The sequence below is a fragment of the Octopus bimaculoides genome, chromosome 7 (assembly GCF_046866305.1).
Source record: "Octopus bimaculoides isolate indiv1 chromosome 7, ASM4686630v1, whole genome shotgun sequence".
NCBI classification, from domain to species: domain Eukaryota; kingdom Metazoa; phylum Mollusca; class Cephalopoda; order Octopoda; family Octopodidae; genus Octopus; species Octopus bimaculoides.
In genome coordinates this window covers 89,780,536-89,800,817 of record NC_142934.1, presented here as the reverse complement: position 1 = coordinate 89,800,817, position 20,282 = coordinate 89,780,536, and the positions used below count along the sequence as shown (strand labels likewise).

General features: G+C 37.7%; 1 protein-coding gene across 4 annotated transcripts in view; it reads right to left on the bottom strand.

Moving 5' to 3' along the window:
* Window positions 1–20,282, bottom strand: part of LOC106884155 (AP-2 complex subunit alpha-2) — a 160,463-nt gene that overhangs the window by 74,031 nt on the left and 66,150 nt on the right. For all 4 annotated transcript variants that reach the window (XM_089355604.1, XM_089355606.1, XM_089355605.1 and 1 more), the window contains exon 2: window positions 12,541–12,623. In XM_089355604.1, coding sequence (XP_089211730.1) covers window positions 12,541–12,604 — 64 coding nt within the window. In that variant the 5' untranslated portion in view covers window positions 12,605–12,623. The remainder of the gene's footprint in view (window positions 1–12,540; window positions 12,624–20,282) is intronic.

The window sequence follows — 20,282 nt, the reverse complement described above, 5'->3', positions numbered from 1 at the left end:
TTTTCTCTCTGATTTTCAAAGTTAGTCATAAAATAGGGTCAGTTTGAAACAAGTAAAAAAATTTTTATTAACAACATATTTTTACAAGGAGAAAAGAAAGTAAAAAAAAACATCAAAAGTATAAAAGATGAAATTATCCCCCCCCCCCAAAAAAAAACCAACAATAAACCATAACTACTTCACCAAGGAAACAACGAAAAAAGGGGTTGATTAAGCAGTAGAAGATGGGGGTGGGAAAGGAATAATGGGTTGTCCACCTCAAAAAAAAAAAAAAATGAAGTGTTTGGCCACGCCTCACAAACATGACTGCAATGGTGTTGCCATGGAGAATGATCAGCAATACTCACTGCAACAGCCACCCCACCTCACAGGGCTCGTTTCTTAGGCAGGCAGCAGTTATTCTGATTTTGCAGAGGAAATTGCAGGGTCCAAGAACTTCTGAAGTCTCGGTGGCAACCAGCACAAACAGATAGCAACTGGTCAGGCTCCTGTTTTTGTTTGTCTTTCTCTCCTCCATGTTACGGGTGGCAACACCCACGACAGTTAACAACAGGAATGATAATATTTGTACAATATCTGATTAATTTCAATCCATAACCAGTGAACACTCAGGTTCCAACTGAATTTGATTATATTAGCTAGAAGAGTCGAATATAATTATTATTTTGTACACAGATGCTAAACTGAAAAATCTTTTATAATTGTACCAAACAAAATATTTTGATTCGTATTGATTGAACTTCAAGAATCAACATCAGCAGCAACATCCAAATTAAATCAAATGGAAATTGTAGTTGCGACCCTGTGCCGGTAGCATGTAAAAAGCACCATCCGAACATGGTTGATACCAGTGCTGCCTTGACTGGCTTCTGTGCTGGTAGCACGTAAAAAGCACCATCCGATCATTGTCGATGCCAGCCTCCTCTGACCCGTGCCGGTGGCACATAAAAAGCACCCACTACACTGCCGGAGTGGTTGGCATCCAGCTGTAGAAACACTACCAGATCAGATTGGGGCCTGGTGCAGCCTCCTGGCTTCCCAGACCCCAGTCAAACCATCCAACCCATGGTAAATGGACATTAAACAATGATGATGATGATGATGAAATCCTAACACAAATTGAACAGACCCTGTATGATCAAATATTGGGCAACATAGCCATGCGTGTGGGTGTTAAATACAGGTCATTTAACTACGCTTAAAATCTATTATTCAACCAAGACCAATATTTCATCACTCTTTGATAAAAGGATCAGTTTGAAATGTTAGAGCTCAATTTTGGCTGAGAGTGTAAAATTTATTCCACAGTTTTGAACTCTTGGCTGATTGATGTTGATATTGATTAGGTGCAGGAGTGGCTGTGTGGTAAGTAGGTTCCTTACCAACCACATGGTTCCGGGTTCAGTCCCACTGCATGGCACTTTGGGCAAGTGTCTTCTACTATAGCCTCAGGCCAACCAATGCCTTGTGAGGGGATTTGGTAGATGAAAACTGAAAGAAGCCCGTCGTATGTATATATGTGTGTGTGTGTCCCCCCAACATCACTTGACAACAAATGCTGATGTGTTTATGTTCTCATAACTTAGCGGTTCAGCAAAAGAATAAGTCCTGGGGTCGATTTACTCGACTAAAGGCGGTGCTCCAGCATGGCCACAGTCTAAATGAGTGAAACAAGTAAAAGAATAAAAGAATTTGAATTTAGGATTAAAGTGTTTGGTGAAAGGGCAGTGAGACATTATTGTTTCAAAACTTCTTCATTGAATGCAACAGCTGGAAATGTCAGTTTGTTGATTTCCATAACTAACGTTGCATTCAGTATATATCATGCCCTTTTCAATAGGACTCTTTAATGCCTCGTTAAGTAGATGCATAAATCAACATTTTATCAAGAATAGATTTAATTCAAAATTTGTAAATCATTTGATTAAATTGTTAAGTCCAAACCATTGCTTCTGATGAGAAACCATATTTGATGGCATATGAGACCAGTTACCTTTCATACTTTACTTGTTTCAGTCATTAAACTATGGCCATGCTGGGGCACCACCTTGAAGAATTTTAGTCAAACATATCAACCCACATATCATTCTTTAAGTCTGACATTTATTCTATCAGTCACTTTTGCCAAACTGCTACGTTGCAGGGACATAAACACACCAACAACAGTCGTCAAGTTGGGTGGGGTAACACAAGCACAAAGACACACACACACACACACAACAGGCTTCTTTCAGTTTCCATCTAATGAATCCACTCACAAGGCTTTGGTCAGCTCAAGGTTACATTAAAAGAGATTTTCCCCCCACCCCCAAGTTGCTACGCAGTAGGGCTGAACCTGCAACCATGTAGTTGGGAAGCAAACTTCTCATCACACAACCATGTCTGTGCCTATCTGATGCACTTCACCTTTTAATAAAATGTCTCCAAACATCCTGGGTTCTATATTCAGAATTGGGCCCTCCCACAAGCTAATTTTGTCCCAGATGTTCACTAGTGTAGGCTAATTATTAAAGCTAAAGCTAATCAATTTACCAATGTCCTCTATGCAGTCACAAGCACCAAGTTGTGTACTTTAGTAAAGAAACTTAACCATTAAGACAGTACTCCAGCATGGCCACAGGCAAATGACAAACAAGTAAAAGAACAAAAGAAACTTAACGATTACCTAAGCTTATCTTAGCTGTGAATATGTATTGTGAAGATTTAGGATTTGCTCTTTGAAATGCTGGTGAGGAGAAAGACAATGGAATTAGTGTTATTACGAAATACAGGCTGCATCCAAAAAGAAACCAAGAGATATTCCAGATCTACAGCTTATCTTAGACATTTGTTAAATGGACATTGTTTAGTATGCTGATGGAACAACCATTTGGATGTTCTCCCTCACCTCTTCCCCACAAACAACTCAACAATAAAGTAGACATGAAATATGTTGTGACATAAGCAAGCAATTTCCTTCTTTTTTCCTGTTGTTCAGAAACATAACACAATAATTGTATCAAGACTTTAAAGTATGATCCCATGAGCAAATGTGCTTAGCCAATTAGCACCTTACTACTACAGCCATTGTTCCTCAATTGTCAAGACAAAATACTTTATTATATGGACTAATAAAAGCTCTTTGTTTATTTGTTTCCGCTGTTTTTAAGCAACATACAAACACGCGCTCTTCAATCAACACAAAATTACAATAGTGAAATGTGATGGTTAAGTTGTTATGATACATACACACTGAACAGTTACAGAGTGAAATTATGGCATTATTATTGCAGCATGTCTTTAGGCTAATCACAGTATGTACAGCACCAACGACCTAGTTGGAAATTAGTTCCATTCAGATTTGCATTGATACTGTTAGCGTAAAGTGGAACATCCAACCATAAAATATTGGTTCCATATTTAGGCATCACTCAAAGAACAAGAGAAAGCATAATGAACATTAGAATGCAAAAAACTACGAAATAGGAGCTAACACATAACAATAAAAATAATAATCATCCATTCTACTATAGGCACAAGGCCTGACATTTAGGGGAGGGGATGGTTGATTAGATCAACCCTAGTACACAACTGATACTTATTTTATCAACTCCAAAAGGATGAAAGGCAAAGTTGACCTTGGTGGAATTAGAACTAAGAACATAAAGACAGACGAAATACCGCTAGGTATTTCGCCCAGCGGCTAACGATTCTACCAGCTCGCTGCCTTAATGATAATAATAATAATAATAATAATAATAATAATGGTTTCAAATTTTAGTACAAGGCCAGCAGGTTTGAAGAATGGGGTAATTTGATTACACTGTTTTGATTTTGTGAGCATTTTGTCTGGTGTGTTAATGATTCTGCCAGCTTGCTGCCTTAATAATAATAATAATAATAATAATAATAATAATAATAATAATAATAATAATAATAATAATAATAATATTGAAATTTTTTTCTGGGGGAGGTGGGTATGACAGCTAGTTGATTACATCAACCCCAGTGTTCAACTGGTATCTATTTCATCGACCCCTAAAGGATAAAAGGCAAAATCAACCTCAGCAGAATTTGGACCCAGAAGATAAAAACAGACAACATGCTTAATGATTCTGCTAGTTCACCATTTAATAATAATAATAATAATAATAAATAATAATAATAATAATAAATAATTCTTTTTACTATAGGCACAAGGCTTGGAATTTGGGGGGAAAGGGGCTAGTTGATTACATCGACCTCAACATTCAACTGGTACTTATTACATCAACCTCAAAAGGATGAAAGGTGAAGATGACCATGCCAGGAATTGAACTGAGAATACAAAGATAGATGAAATGCTGCAAAACATTTTGCCTAGCGTGCTAATAATTTAGCCAGCTTGCCAACTTTATAATCATAATAATAATAATAATAATAATTATGTCTGCATGGTTAAAAAGCTCACTTTGCAGCCATGTGTAGTTTTGGTTTTAGTCCAGTGCGCAGCATCTTCATGGAGGCAGTGACAAGTGATGGAGATCTATGGCAGTATACTGTGCTTGAGAAGACCTGTCAAGCCAAGTGAAATCATAGTCATGGCTGATGCCGGTGTTTCGTAAACAGCATGTAAAAAAACACCCACTACACTCCGGTGTTAGGAAGGGCATCCAACTGTAGAAACTATGCCAAATCAGATTGGAACCTGGTGCAGCTCCCCAGCTGACCAGTTTTCAGTCAAACCATTCCAGCCATGGAATGGAAAACGGACATTAAATGATGATGATTTCATGGAGAAAGGAAAAAAAGGGCAAGGAACTGGATGGTTGCTTCCATCTGTGAAAGAATTATTTTGTTTGAAATATTCAAGTTCATACATTTTTGCCTTGCAATTCATTTACTGAGTAAAAAAAATTGGTTGTTGAGAAGAGGAAAATACCATTCCCTCAATACAATGTACAGTTATCCTACCATGTGCTTTAAATTCTATAAATAGAGGAAGGTCTTTGACTAAATATCACTCATTTGAGACTAATATATAAAGAAATTTAATATATTTTACAGCTTAGAAACAGGCACAAACAATATCACGCCCAATCTAAACAGATCTCTCTGAAATTTCTAACAATATTTTACTAATGTGCAAATTAAGAAGAAAAAAAATCAATACATTTGTAATTTGTCGTCGATGTTGCAAGTTTCTGGATATTTTGCAACTGAAAGTCGCTGATCAATATTTCGTTAGATCACAAGATAATTTATATAAGAATGTCATCAAGCTGTTGCGAGAACATGACGAAATCAATGTGACCTCCAGCGAACAAAGGGGACACTCTGTAGTAGAACCAACTGGACTAGGCAGTGCATTGTACCCTTGAGCAAGGCACTTCATTTCATGTTGCTACAGTCTAATCAGTTGGAAATGTGTACCAGTCAAGTGTTGGTGCGTAGCCCTGCCCTTCTTTTCCAGCTGTTGTTGGATTCCGTTGAACCAAGGATGAGACGTTCAAAACAATCTCTATATCTGGTCACAATTGACATGAGCACCCACAACAATTAGTGAAAACATGATTGATATATATATATATATTTATATACAACCACAGTTCTATATTTAAGAGATGAAGAATTGTGTACATTATTTACATTTGGTGGATATTTGTTTGTTGTTAACACAATCTTGTTTGTTGTTAACACGTTTCAGCTGATATACCCTCCAGCCTTCATCAGGTGTCTTGGGGAAATTTCGAACCTGGGTTCACATTCCAAAGGTATTTTTCAATGTTATTATTATTATTCAGGTCACTGCCTGAAATCGAACTCAGAATCTTGGGGTTAGTAGCCCATGCTCTTAACCACTATGCCATATAGTGTGTGCGTGTGTATAGATAGATGGTCCTCTCCAGCAAAATCAAAACTGGAAGTGAGTCTCATGGACATCACAAACTTCATTTTAATGTTCATCTCAAGCAGTCCCTCATTTTATGTGGTGTCCCTCCCAATTGATTGGAGACCCTGGCTGTTAATTAGAAGGTGTGGAGGTCCCTGTGTGATGCTGGAGTACAGCACTCTGAAACTGCTCAATGCCACAAGATTTGCCTGTCTTGTATCGGTCTTGTCAGTTATGTCCACTCCCATAACAATGTGCTGGAGCTGGAAGAGGAGGACTGTCCTGGATTGACGTTGTCATTACTTTTCATAGGCCATCATAAACAAGTGTGTGTGTGAGTGTGTGCATGCGTGTGCATGCGTTATCGTCTCCTTGTCTTAATAATTGTAAACAAATGTTTCCGTCAGGCAAGCAGTGTCCTTTATCTCCAGCCTTCCAGGAAAGCATGTCTGGTCATGGGGAAATAATACCTTACTCAGACAGAGGTAAGGGTTGGTGACAGAAAGGGCATTTGGCTATAAAAAAAAATCAGCTTCAAATTCTGTCCAAGCCATGCAAATGTAGAAAGCTAGGTTAAAACAATGATGATGATGGTGATGATAATGATTTTAAAATTTTCTCAAGATACATTTTTGTTCATATTTAGAGCTAATTCAGAAAAACTTCTCTGAATGGCTAAATGGAAGAATGGAGCAATTGTAAAGCGCTGGCAGTATTAAATTCCTTCCATTTTCTCAATTAGTTATATTCGTTAGATAACAACATGTATCTTCAATGTTTCCTTATAAACAGCAGATACTTTATTTCTTATTTCTACATAAAATCCATGTTTAGAATCTATGTATGGAGTTTATGAACGACCGTAGCTGAGAGAGACAGACAGACAGAAAATCCCTTCCCCTCTATACCTTAAACCTCTCAACTGGCACAATGCCACACTCCCCCAATACTATTCCTCCTACTTGGTTGAGAGGCTTTTGGTTTGCAAGGTACTTGATGACCTGTCAGGTGTAAAAGGCACTTGTGTTGGTGCCACATGAAAAGCACCCAGTACGTTCTATAAGGCGATTGGTGTTAAGAAGGGCATCTAACCATGTCAAAACTGGAGCCTCCTGTCAAACCGTCAAATCCATGCCAGCATGGAAAACGGATGTTAAATGGTGAAATTCAGATGTGGCTGTGTGGTTAAGGAGCCTGCTTCCCAGTCATGTGGGTCTAGGTTCAGTTTCACTGCACAGCACCTTGGGCAGGTATTTCCTACTATAACTCCAGCTCAACCAAGGCCTCGTGAGCATATTTGGATGGGAAACTGGAAGAAGCCAATCATATATGTATGTGTTTTTGTACAACCTTATCTAAGCATCATGTGGTGATTGTCAATCATCATCATCATCATCATCATACAAGTGAGGTTGTTTGTTTCCAGTCTTCCATGAAAAATATTATCTTCCTTAGAAACAGGTGAAAGCTGATAACAGGAAGGGCACCAGGTTGTAGAAAATCTGCCTCAACAAATTCCATCTGACTCTTGCAAGTATGGAAAAGCAGATCTTAGATTATTATTAGTATTATTATTATTATTATTATTATTATTATTTACTGCAACAAATCTCTGAATACTTCTTCATGACTTTTCTTTGAGAATTGGCTTTGATCTTTTAGTTACTTTCCCTTGAAATGGATGCAAGCTGCTAATTTCAAGTTAAGAAATGAATTCTCACAGAGAATGCAAAGGTAAAGAGTTTTCCTTCAATAATCAATAAATTTTGTGAAAGTGTTCGATTACAAATACTGTCACCTAAAGTTCAATAATTTCCCAGCCAGATCATGACTTAGTTGAAATTTATTTTAGACAATAAATAATGTCGCCATGAACAAAAATAGATCCAGAAAATTCATACTCATTTCCAGAAGCTGAAAAAAAAATAACAGAGATGGATTTTCACCAAGTGGTAGTAGTACACTAATCAGTCACAAGTAGGAACCTACAAAGAGCTCTTTTCTCAGTTTATGTTACTGGATGACATGTTCTGTTAAGAGGGTAGCACAACAGCTGAAGTGAAGTGGGTACGATGCATAGGAAAGCAAGTGGTCCAATATGTTATCTACTTAACCATTTCATCCTGACTTAAAACAATGATCCCTGCTGGAGACAAACTAGGAAATTTGATACTTGATCAATGCCTCTATTTTATGGTTGAATGCCTTTCCTATTGTCCCCTCTTACTTTTTTTTATAATTAAGGTAGTGTTTACCACTGCTTTGCATTTGGAAAACATTTTGTTTACAGGGTCTTAAATAATGCTACCCTATCCTTAGCCATGACAATGGAAAGACACTTAGAGAGAGGCCGACCAAAACCTCGTGAATGTATTTGGTAGACAGAAACTGAATGCAGCTGAAGGCGGGGAGCTGATAGAAATGTTAGCACGCCGGGCGAAATGCTAAGCAGTATTTCGTCTGCCGCTATGTTCTGAGTTCAAATTCCGCCGAGGTCGACTTTGCTTTTCATCCTTTCGGGGTCAATAAATTAAGTACCAGTTACGCACTGGGGTCAATGTAATCGACTAAATCCCTTTGTCTGTCCTTGTTTGTCCCCTCTGTGTTTAGCCCCTTGTGGGCAATAAAGAAATAAGAAACTGAATGCAGCTCATTGTGTGTGTGTGTGTGTGTGTGTGTGTGTGTGTGTGTGTCTCCTTGTCTTGACAATCACATGACAGTTGTAAATGAGTGTCACTGTCATGCAGAGCCAATCATTTCTAATAGTAGTAGTATGGAGTGGGGGCGATGGCATAGCTTGTTGCTGCATTCACCATTTGTTTGTGATTTGTTACTACTCCATGTGGATGACACCTCTGCTCCCACTCAGGCAACGACCTTCCAACCCACGGGTTTTGTTTGAGTAGTCGTTACTGGTGAGGGTTTCACGAGGTCAGAATGCAAACCTTACCTTTACCTCTTTTAGCTACCTTTTTATAATAAGCAGAGGAAAAGTTGGGTCTATTCTTTGACATGCTGCTCCCCACAGAGCACTGGTGTGCCATTTCTAATATTCTGTGAAAATATGTCTGGTCATGGGGAAACATTACCAAACTTGGAAACAGGTGAGGGTTGGTGACAGGAAGGGCATCCAACCATACAAACTCTACCTCAGTGAACCCCAAGTAAATGTTACAACAAAGATGATGATGTTGACCATGTGTGTACAGACATGCAGAAGACTTCCATACAGTTTGTCTACCAAGTTTCACTGACAAGGCATTTCTCAATTCAAGACTAGAAAACAAGATACTTGCTGAAGGTGTTACACTGTAGGATCACATCCCAAAGCACACACAGTTACAATTCTAACTTCTTAACCAAGAAGTCATGTTTGTGCCTTTGGAGCAATAAAATCAGTTCTAGCGGAAAGACTGGTCTCAACCCAATGAATAGAACGCCAAACTCTTCAAAATAAACAGATGAGTGGGTGGGGGTAGCCTTGCCAAGCCCATTCCATTTTCAGAAAGTCAGGAATAAAGCAGTTATTCTATGACATAATCTAGTTTGTGTTCTAATGAGATTGAGTCAACCGCCCGTGTAGAGTTGGTAAAATAATTAAACATACTGAAATAACTGTGATCTGCATATAATTAAAAACAGCCCATTTCTGTCCTAATGAAGAATCTAAAAAAAAAAAATTTTTTTTAAATAAAATGGCTGTACTTGTATAGTTGAAGCACAAGATTTCAATGTTGTCGATGACGATGATGATGATGCTTAACATTAGTTTACTCTGATCAAACAGATATATAACCAAAGCAATCTTGCAATGACTATCCCATCTTTTTCCTTTTTTGTGTGTGGTTTGAGGAAGATTCAGTTACTATTTCTTTCAGATGAAATAGTTTTAGGGGGTCATACAAAACTTTCAGAACAGTATCGTCTCAGAAAAATATGTTGTTTGGAGATGGTTCATCATCATCATCGTCGGTTAACGTCCGCTTTCCATGCTAGCATGGGCTGGACGATTTGACTGAGGACTGGTGGACCAGATGGCTATACCAGGCTCCAATCTGATTTGGCAGAGTTTCTACGGCTGGATGCCCTTCCTAAATGCCAACCACTCCGAGAGTGTAGTGGGTGCTTTTACATGCCACTGGCTAATTAAGCATCACATGGCACCAGTCGAGCTGTATTCTAAACCTCACTAAAATAATCCATGCACATTAAGCAGATTTATTGGGGTTTTTTTTACAATATCTTTTTTCTTTTGTTTCAGTCATTAGACTGTGGCCATGCTGGGGCACTGCCCTAAATTTTTAGTCGAATGAATCAACCTCAGTACTTATCTTTTAAGCCTGGTGTTTATTCTATCGTTCTCTTTTGGCAAACAGCTAAGTAATGGGGACATAAACACACCAACACTGGTTGTCAAGTGGTGATGGGGGGGGGGGGGTAAACAAACACAGACACACACAGAGATATAAATATACATATATATATATATATATATATATATATATATGCAACAGGCTTCTTTCAGTTTCCGTCTACCAAATCCACTCACATGGTACAATATTTTATTGACCCGCCCAAAAGGACGAAAGGCAATGTCCAACCTTGGTGGAATTTGAACTCAGAATGTAAAGAATCAAAACAAATGCTTGTATGCTAGCAATTCTGCCAGTTTGCCAACTCAGTTGTTATGTATTCGGGCACAAGGCCAGCATTTGGAGGGAGGGAGGGAGGTGGAGGTGGAGGAGGAGGAGGAGTCAGTCGATTACACTGACCCCAGTACTCAACTGGTACTTATTTTATCGATCCCGAAAGGATGAAAGGCAAAGTTGACCTTGGCAGAGTTTGAACTCAGACCACAGAGACAGACGAAATGCTGCCAAGCATTTCTTCCAGAATGCAAATGATTCTGCCAGCTAATCACCTTCATACATTAATAACACACACAGACACACACACACATACTGTATACTCATCGATGCTATCATTTATCCAATATTGAATTTTTAATGATCTCCAAAGAAAATCAGGTCACAAATTTGTTTACAAATAATTTGCCGATGTCATAATGAATAATTAATCATTAATTAAATTGTACTCTCCACAGAATTCCAAACTTTATAGTACAATATTGAAAAGTTCTTTTGGTTATAGAACTGCTCAATCAGGGGCTGACCTAGGGCTAAACAACTATCAGCAGCTGATAATTCTAAACAATGAAAATACCTCTTATTCTACACACTATACAATCATATATATATATATATATATATATTACGGAGATGTACTTGCATAGCAAGCGACCTGATCTGAGATCGAGTGCTGGAATGAAAACAATTGCAGCGTGGAAGGTGTTTATAAACCATTTAAGAAACACAAAAACCATTAGATTCACTTCAACATTTAAATTTAATTTGCCAAAATATTTTCAGCGCTTTGAGAACACGACCTGTTCATTGACAAAATTCCGTGCTGCATATATATATATATATATATATATATATATATATATATATATATATATATATATATATTGGAAAATGTGTGAGACCCTTGGTACAGTTCGGTATATTTGAAAAAAGAAAGAAGACTGACTTCACTGGTAGTTCTAATCAGTTTAATTTATCATTTTTTAAATTTTTTAGTGATATAAATTTTACACTTTAGTTCACAGATCTAGTAAGTTCTTTGTTAACTTGGGTGACCCAAATCCCATATATGGAATCACAAAGCCCCAAACCCTATATGATTACAGCCATTCCATAACCGTCTACATGTAGTATTATTAATTTAAATATGCAAAACTATACGAACATGTCTGTATCAATATGTATCCTTGGCGTTAAACACTACAATTGTATATTCACAAATTAAGGCACATAAAGATAGCTGATTTAATTGCCAGAACATCATGGCTGCTGTATTTATGATTCAACTCTAAATATACACACAAAATTCACCCCATGTTATTTACAATGTATGGAAGACTAGAACTGGTCAAGATTACAGTGGTTTGGTCAGTAGAAGAAAAACAATAGGGCAATAACTAGCATTGTGGTGTTATTCTTGCAGAAATGCACATATGGACACACTCAAGTAGCTCACAAGAAATGTATACAGGTTAACATTTCATTCAAGTGCAGCCGTGAGATGCCACATTCATGCACAAACATAGACACAGATGTATGTAACACACTTCCTTCAGTTTCTTATTCTTTTATTACCCACAAGAGGCAAACATAGAGGGGACAAACAAGGACAGACAAAGGGATTAAGTCGATTACATCGACCCCCAATGCGTAACTGGTACTTAATTTATCGACCCCGAAAGGATGAAAGGCAAAGTCAGCCTCGGTGGAATTTGAACTCAGAATGTAAAGACAGATGAAATACTGCTAAGCATTTTGCCTGGCATGCTAACGTTTCTGCCAGCTTACCACCTCCTTCAGTTTCTGTCTACCACAGTCATTGACAAGACGTTGGTCAACTCAGTGTGCTGTGCTGTAAGAAATAACTGAAAGCTTTGTGGTTGCTAGGCAAACTCCTTAACCACCTGGCCATAACTGCATCTGGGTGTTTTATTTATTTGATTTCTTTTCCCCCCCCCCTTCAATTACTAACAAACACATTTTCAAAATTAAAAAAAAAAAAATTCTCACAAAATAACAAAGTTGAAAAATGTTGGTACTTACAATTTCTTATGTCAGATATAAAGACTGACAGTCCCCGCATTCCATCCCCTTTTACAGCAGGCATTTTGGAGGCTTACTTTCACCTGGAAAAGAATAAAAGATTTAATTAGTTAATATAAAAGCTTTAAAGAAGTGAAGAAACAAACAGGGACATTCAAAGGCCCCTACCTCCCTCAGTGAAGGTTAACCATATAACTGCACCTCTCAAGAGTGCAGGTCTGCATGAAGCTGCACATGAAGCAACCACTCCCTTCAACACCAATGATCTAAGTGACCATGTATCTTCTCTATAGCAAGGCACCAGTGCTTGTCCTGCTAGCATACTTTAGCCACCCAACACTTGGCATAAAAACCACAGCAACTTCTCAAATACACCCCCACCTGCTTTTCTTTTTTCTTTCTTTTCCCTTTTTCTTATACTTTTCTTGTCTTGCAAGCTACTTTGTAACCCCTATAATGCAGGCAGTACAAAAAAAAACAAAAAAAAAAACCGTCCAGCACATTCTGAAGTGGTTGGCATTAGGAAAGGCATCCAGATGTAGAAACCATGCCAAAGCAGACACTGGAGTTCAACATAACTGAGTGGCTTACCAACCCATGCCAGCATAGAAAACAGACATTAAATGATGATGCTGCAGTGGTTGTAAGCAAACTCAGTGTAAAGCACTGGATGAACTACACAGCAAGGCATCTTATCCAAAACTCTAACACTCCATTAAAAACTAGATAAAGTTAATATAAATGCATGTTTATCTTTTCTTTGTTTCAATCAACAGACTGTGGCCATGCTGAGGTACCACCTCAAGGGATTTAGCCAAAATATTATAAATACAGGAGTTAATTGGTTTAGGTCTGGTACGTATTTTGTCAGTTCCTTTTGTCAAACCGCTAAGTTATGGACATGTAAACAAACCAACACCAGTTATCACAAAGTGGTGGAGGACAAACACAAAGAGACACACACATACATATAGGCATGTGTATGATTGGCAGGCTTCTGCACAGTTTCTTATTTCTTTATTACCCACAAAGGGCTAAACATAGAGGGGACAAACAAGGACAGACAAAGGGATTAAGTCGATGACATCGACCCCAGTGCGCAACTGATACTTAATTTATCGACCCTGTAAGGATGAAAGGCAAAGTTGACCTTGGCGGAATTTGAACTCAGAAATACCGCTAAGCATTTCGCCCGGCGTGCTAACGTTTCTGCCAGCTCACCACCTTAAAACTGCTTCTGCACAGTTTCTGCCAACCAAATTCATTCACAAGGACAATAAATGATAATGATGATGATCACCATCATCATTTTTGCATGTGTATGTACGATTTTAGCTCAACATTATTTAAGATACATGAAGCTTTAAAACAATTCTTCACAATCAGATACAATTATGGAAATCTTTCAACATGGTATGGGCAATCATTTTGTCACTTCTGCTACACAAACACAGCTTACCTATAATTTAGTCGCAATTTCAAAACCAATTCTTTTGTTTTAGTAAGGCAGTAAAATTTTCTATTATAGAAGCAAAAGCTAAAACTTGTAACTTTTACATCTCTTCCTTCCTGTGAGAATTAGAAAATTTAGTGAAATCACTCATCTGAGACACAAGTCTTGTGTAATCAATTCACTAAGAATGGACAACTATATCATGTACACTCAACAAGAGTAACTGTTTCTTATATTCTTACATTCTTTCACTTGTTTCAGTCATTTGACTGCGGCCATGCTGGAGCACCGCCTTTAGTCAACCAAACCCACCCCAGGACTTATTCTTTGTAAACCTACAACTTATTCTATCAGTCTCTTTTGCCAAACCTCTAAGTTACGTGGGCATAAACACACCAACATCAATTGTCAAACGATGATAGGAAGACAAACACCCGCACACACACACATGACAAGGTAGCCCAAAACCTCCACTGGCTACTATGCCGTAAGTATAGATACAAAGTAACAAGTGCTTGGTACCAACATACACTGGAAAAGGTAATGGACAAAATGGGGTTAGGCAAAAATCCTCTGGGACTTTGATTCTCAGACAGACAAGGTGTTAGAGCACCGAAGGCCAGATATAGTAACCTCTAGGAGGGACAAACAAGAGTGTCTAATAATCGACATGGCAGTGCCAAGAGATCAACATATCCTCATGAAAGATAGAGAAAAGATTGGTAAATATGGAGAACTGAGAATTGAGATTGCTAAGATGTTGCAGTTATGAGAGTCAGACATAAAGGTTGTCTCTTTTGTCATCGGAGCATTGGGTTCAATACCAGCCAACCTGAAAAACATCTGGAAACTTAGAAATACCCTACACTCTAGGTGTATTGCAAAAATCGGCATTACTTGGAACTGCACGCATATTGAATAAAGTACTGTCTGCCTGAGGTTGTTCTTGTGACTTGACAGACAGTATAAACCCCCAGTAAATACAATATCTTCAATCATCAACATCATGATATTGGATACTGTGTGGCATCTTAAATAATGATAATAATAATAACAACAACAACAATAATAATAATAATAATAATAATCAGGACATGAAAAATACCAGAGTCCTGTTAAGTAAGGTCCACAAAGCTGAATAAACTAGTCTTCTATGAGAAGTGAGTTCAGAATTTATCATAGACTGAATGACATTTAGAAGGCATGGGTAAAAAGCAGCAACCAACATTAAACTGTCTCTCTGTATATCCAGTACATGTCTTACAAAAATGGATGAAAAAAAAATTAAATGAGTCATTGGACATGAATTCAATCTGAAACAGAAAGCTATCAATGGGAACTAAGCCAACAGATGGAAAATTCTGGTTGTAGAATCCACTAAAATGTACTTCTACAACATTTAAACACAACTCAAGAACATACATTTATAGGGTTGGTGGACGGAAAAAGAAACAGGTTAATGTTTTGAACACAGATTATTGATTGATGTAAAAGCATAATTTTGCGAACACTGAAGTAGTCAGCTTTTGGTTATAGTTTAATGCGAGTGAAAGAGGAAGACCAAAGAAGAAGATATCGGAAATGTTACTTGAAAGTTGATCTCAGGAGGCTGAACCTCACAAAGATGACAAATGACCACAAGTGACAGAGATGCTAGGTTAGTGAAAATATTTTCAACTCATGTAAAGATGGAGACTCTGATGTATGATGATAATGATGCACAGAGACAGAGAGAGAGAGAGAACAGTAAAAATGGATATAGAAATTATAAGAGAAAGAAACAGTTCTGAACAATATTACCTACTTTTATAGAGCAATTATTGCAATTATTATGAGAAAAATAATAACCATTAAATTTTGGATAAAAATTATCATAGAATAGCAGCATAATGAAATTTACCATCTTCAGTAATTACATTGCTTTGTTGCCAGTTGATGAATTAAATAAATTAAATGCAGGTTTAATAAGTTTGATCTGAAAAGAGTTATCATGATATGAATTATAGTGTTGACGCTTAAAATATTGAAAAGCATCTCCCAATAGCATTCTGAATCTGATAAATGCTAAGGTGTATTTAAAATGTGAAAAGTAATTAACAGTAATTGATAACCTAGTCTTAATGTCTCCTTGGTGCTGCTTTCAAAGATATTTAACATAATCATGAAAGCTGCTTGCAAGAATATTTTCTTTTAAGCATGTTACTAGTAATATTATCTCTAACTATAAATGTTTCTCACAAGCATGACCAGATTACGGCAGGTGTTAGCTGTGGTCTTTACACTTTGGGGCCAAATTCCAAGCAAACATTCATCTTCAACACTGCCACAAGTTATAGTTTCTTCAGAAGATTTCCTCCTTTAGCTCTTGGCTATAACGATAGCCTGTACAAAACAGGACGAGGTTTAATTATGCAAGATAGTGGCATCACATAACCAAAAGAATATAAAATCAAAGATTTTAAAAATTTATGTTTTGTAAGACTTCCATAAATAGTTAATATAGGTGCAGAAGTGGCTGCATGATAAGAAGTTTGCTCTGAGTTCAGTCTCACTGTGGGGCACCTTAGGTGAGTGTTTTCTGCTATGGCTCCAAACCAACCAAAGCATTGACTGGATTCAGTAGACAGAAACTGAAAGAAGCCTTTTGTGTATGTATATTTATATATGTATGCATGAATGTGTGTGTGTCTTCTGTGTTACTGTCTCCTTGCCTAGACATCACGTGGTGGTGAACATCAGTCATGCAAGCGGTGTTCTTCATTTACAGTTTCACTTGGGAATAGGTGAAGGTTAGTAACAGGGTCACAACAATTTCTCTCCAACTCACACAAACATTGAAATGTAGACATTAAAACAAAGATGGTAATGACGGTCTAATACGAGGGTAAGACAAAAAAAGTAATGCCATTTTCTTTATTTCAAGTGAAGTCTTTGATAAAAATAACTGAAAATTTTCCCAGTTATAAATTATATCATTCATGTTCTGAAATATTTTGTTTCTTACTTTTCAGGTTTTTAGACTGGCAAGGAAAATTCAAAATAGCTGCCCCCCTTAGAGTTACATCAAAAACAAAGAGCAGTGATTGAATTTCTTGTTGCTGAGGAGGGAAACCCCTGTGAACATTCACTGATGATTACAAAATCGTTTTTGAGGACAATACTTTAGATTATAGCAATGTATGCAGGTGGGTCTATTGTCTGAAAGATGAAAAGGTACGAACTGTGAATGTAACCAATAAAGCCTGTTCTGGCCGGCTGGCCGCTTCTGTAAAACCTGCCAATAAAAGAAAAGCAGATGCTCTGATCAGAGAAGACAGGCGCATAACTCTTGATGAGTTGGCAGAGAACCTTGATGTGAGCCATGGAAGTGCTTACAACATTGTCGAATCACTTGGCTTTTCAAAAGTGTGTACTCGTTGGGTACCGAGAGAGATGACTACCGAACGCAAGACTGACAGGGTCAATGCCTGCACTGAACTTCTCGAAGAAAGCTAAAGAGACAACACCTCTTTGGCTCCATGAAAGAGGGTTTGAGAGGCAAACATTATTCCAATGACGAGGAAGTGAAAACTGTAGTGAAGAAGTGGCTCAAAGAACAGTCAACAGAATTTTACGGGGCAGGGATACATGCTCTCATTCGAAGGTGGAACATTGCTATTGAGAGAAACGGTGAATATATTGAGAAGTAGGGATGTGATCCACAGAGGACCAGCTTCATTTTGATGTATGATACATGTTCCTGTGTTGGTGATTACACCTGTCCTAAACAAAATAGCATTACTTTTTGACTCACCCTCATATATTTATTTCTGAATATGTTAATGCCATATTTTCTAGCTGTGATCAATAAGAAAAGCTGTTTATATTTTGATTAAAGTATAATGTATCCAACACTACACTGTCCTGGATTCTCACATCTCTTTTCATTATTTAAACTTACAATAAGACTCAACTGCTCTTTCTAGCCGGTTCAACAACCACAATAATCCTTAATAGCCTATAGGCAGCATGCCAGTCTGATAATTCCAAACAAGTGCAACAGATTGAATTAGTGCAGAGTGTACACCAACTTGTGGATTGACAAATCTATCAGGTAAGCCTTAACTGTTTTTAATAATCCCCAAAGATTTGAAATGCAAAGCTGAATACGGTGGAAACCAAACTCAAATCCATGAGCCACCACACAAAGATAAAAACACTTTGCCTGGCTCTCTTGTCTACCGGACATTAAGCTATTTGGCCTGCAGTTCTCTTTAAAATATGCTGGGTTTAATCCTCAAGTAGAATGGGCAAATATAAATATTAAAATGAATATAAAAACAAAACAAAAAAAATACAATTAATGACAAAGAAATAAGCCAACAGTTTGCAGGTTTTCCTGCAGTTCTCTCGTTAGATGAATGACAATTTTCTTACAGGTACAATAAGAGACAACGCAATCTATATAATTATAATATAAAACCTAATTGGTGTAAATATTACAAGTGACCTTTATAATAATGACCTTAAAAAATGATAGCATCTAAGTAGTTTTAATACAGCAGAAGATAGGCAGATAGGCAGGCAGGCAGACTCACAGACACGTTTGCTGCTTCATCATAACTATTTAGCTGTTCCACACTGTCAATCATTCTCCTACTCTCCACCACACTCCAGGTCCCTCTACCCCCACTCATTTCTAACCTGCTTCATACTTTGAAGGTCTACTCTAACACTTCATCACTATTATTTTTCTCCTGCTCTCCACCTCCACTCGATCACTCTTTCCCTCACTCCTAAAGCATGAGTAGTTATGCAGCTCCACTTCAGCAACAAACTAGCTCTGCCCCCACCTCTCCAACTGCCAAAACTTCTCCCATGCTTTTACCCAACTTATAACCCTCATATCCTGGCATAAAGCTGATCTCTTGGGTCTCATACTCTTGCCAGCTACATGGTGACCTGTCTAGTGCTGGTGGCAAGAAAAGATAAAAAACAAACACTCTTTGCATGTGGTAGAATGGTTAGCATCAGGAAGAGCATCCAGCCATAGAAAGAATTCCAAAGTAGGCACTGGAGCATGATGCAGTCCTTGGACATATCAGATCTTGTCAAACCATCCAACCCATGCCAGCATGGAACATGGATGTTGAATGATGATATCTTTCATCTTTTACTGGTTTCAGTCATTAGACTGCAGCCATGCTGCGGCACCACCTTCAAGAACTTTAATCAAACAAAGCAACCCCCATTTTTTTCTTTTTGTATTTTTGAGCTTGTTATTTATTCTATCAGTCTATTTTGCCAAAACGCTAAGTTACAGGGACGTAAATGCATCATCAACAATTGTCAAGCAGTGATGGAGGGACACACACACACACACACACACACACACACACCAAAACAGGAAATTGGAAAAAGTCTTGGTATTATTTATTCGCCATCACACATGTTTCATTTGCTAATAAGAGTTACAAAACCGTACATGTAGGAGAAACATGTAAGACATCCTCTGACAGAAATCAAATGATATTATTTGATTTTTCTGTCTGAAGAATTTCCAATAAGACGTATCTTACATGTTCTCCATTCCATGTACAACTTTGTAATTCCTACTAGCAAATGAAACACAAATTAATAAACAATACCAGAAAATTTCCCAATCTCCTGTTTTGACATTATTATTCTGCAGAATATATAAAAATATATATATATATATATATATATATATATATATATAAATATATATATATATATATACATATATCATCATCATCATTTAATGTCAGCTTTCCACGTTGACATGGGTTGGACAGTTCAATTGGGGTCTGGGAAGCTAGGAGGCTGCACCAGGCCCCAATCTGATCTGGCAGTGTTTCTACAGCAGGATGCACTTCCTAAAGCCAACCACTCCGAGAGTATAGTGGGTGCTTTTTACGTGCCACCGGCACAGGAGCCATAGGAGCTGGCATCGACCACGATCGGATGGTACTTTTTATGTGCCACCAGCACAGAAGCCAGTCAAAGTGGCACTGGCATCGGCCACATTCGGATGGTGCTTTTTACGTGCCACTGGCACAGGGGCTCACATCTAAAATTTCCAGTTGATTTGATCTTGATACATACATATATGTACATACATACATATATACCTGACTGGCCCTCGTGCTGGTGGCACGTAAAAGTACCCACTACATTCTTGGAGTAGTTGGAGTGGTTGGAGTGTGTGTGTGCATGTGTGTATATGTGTATATATATATATGTGTGTGCATGTGTGTATATGTGTATGTGAGTATATATATGTGTGTGT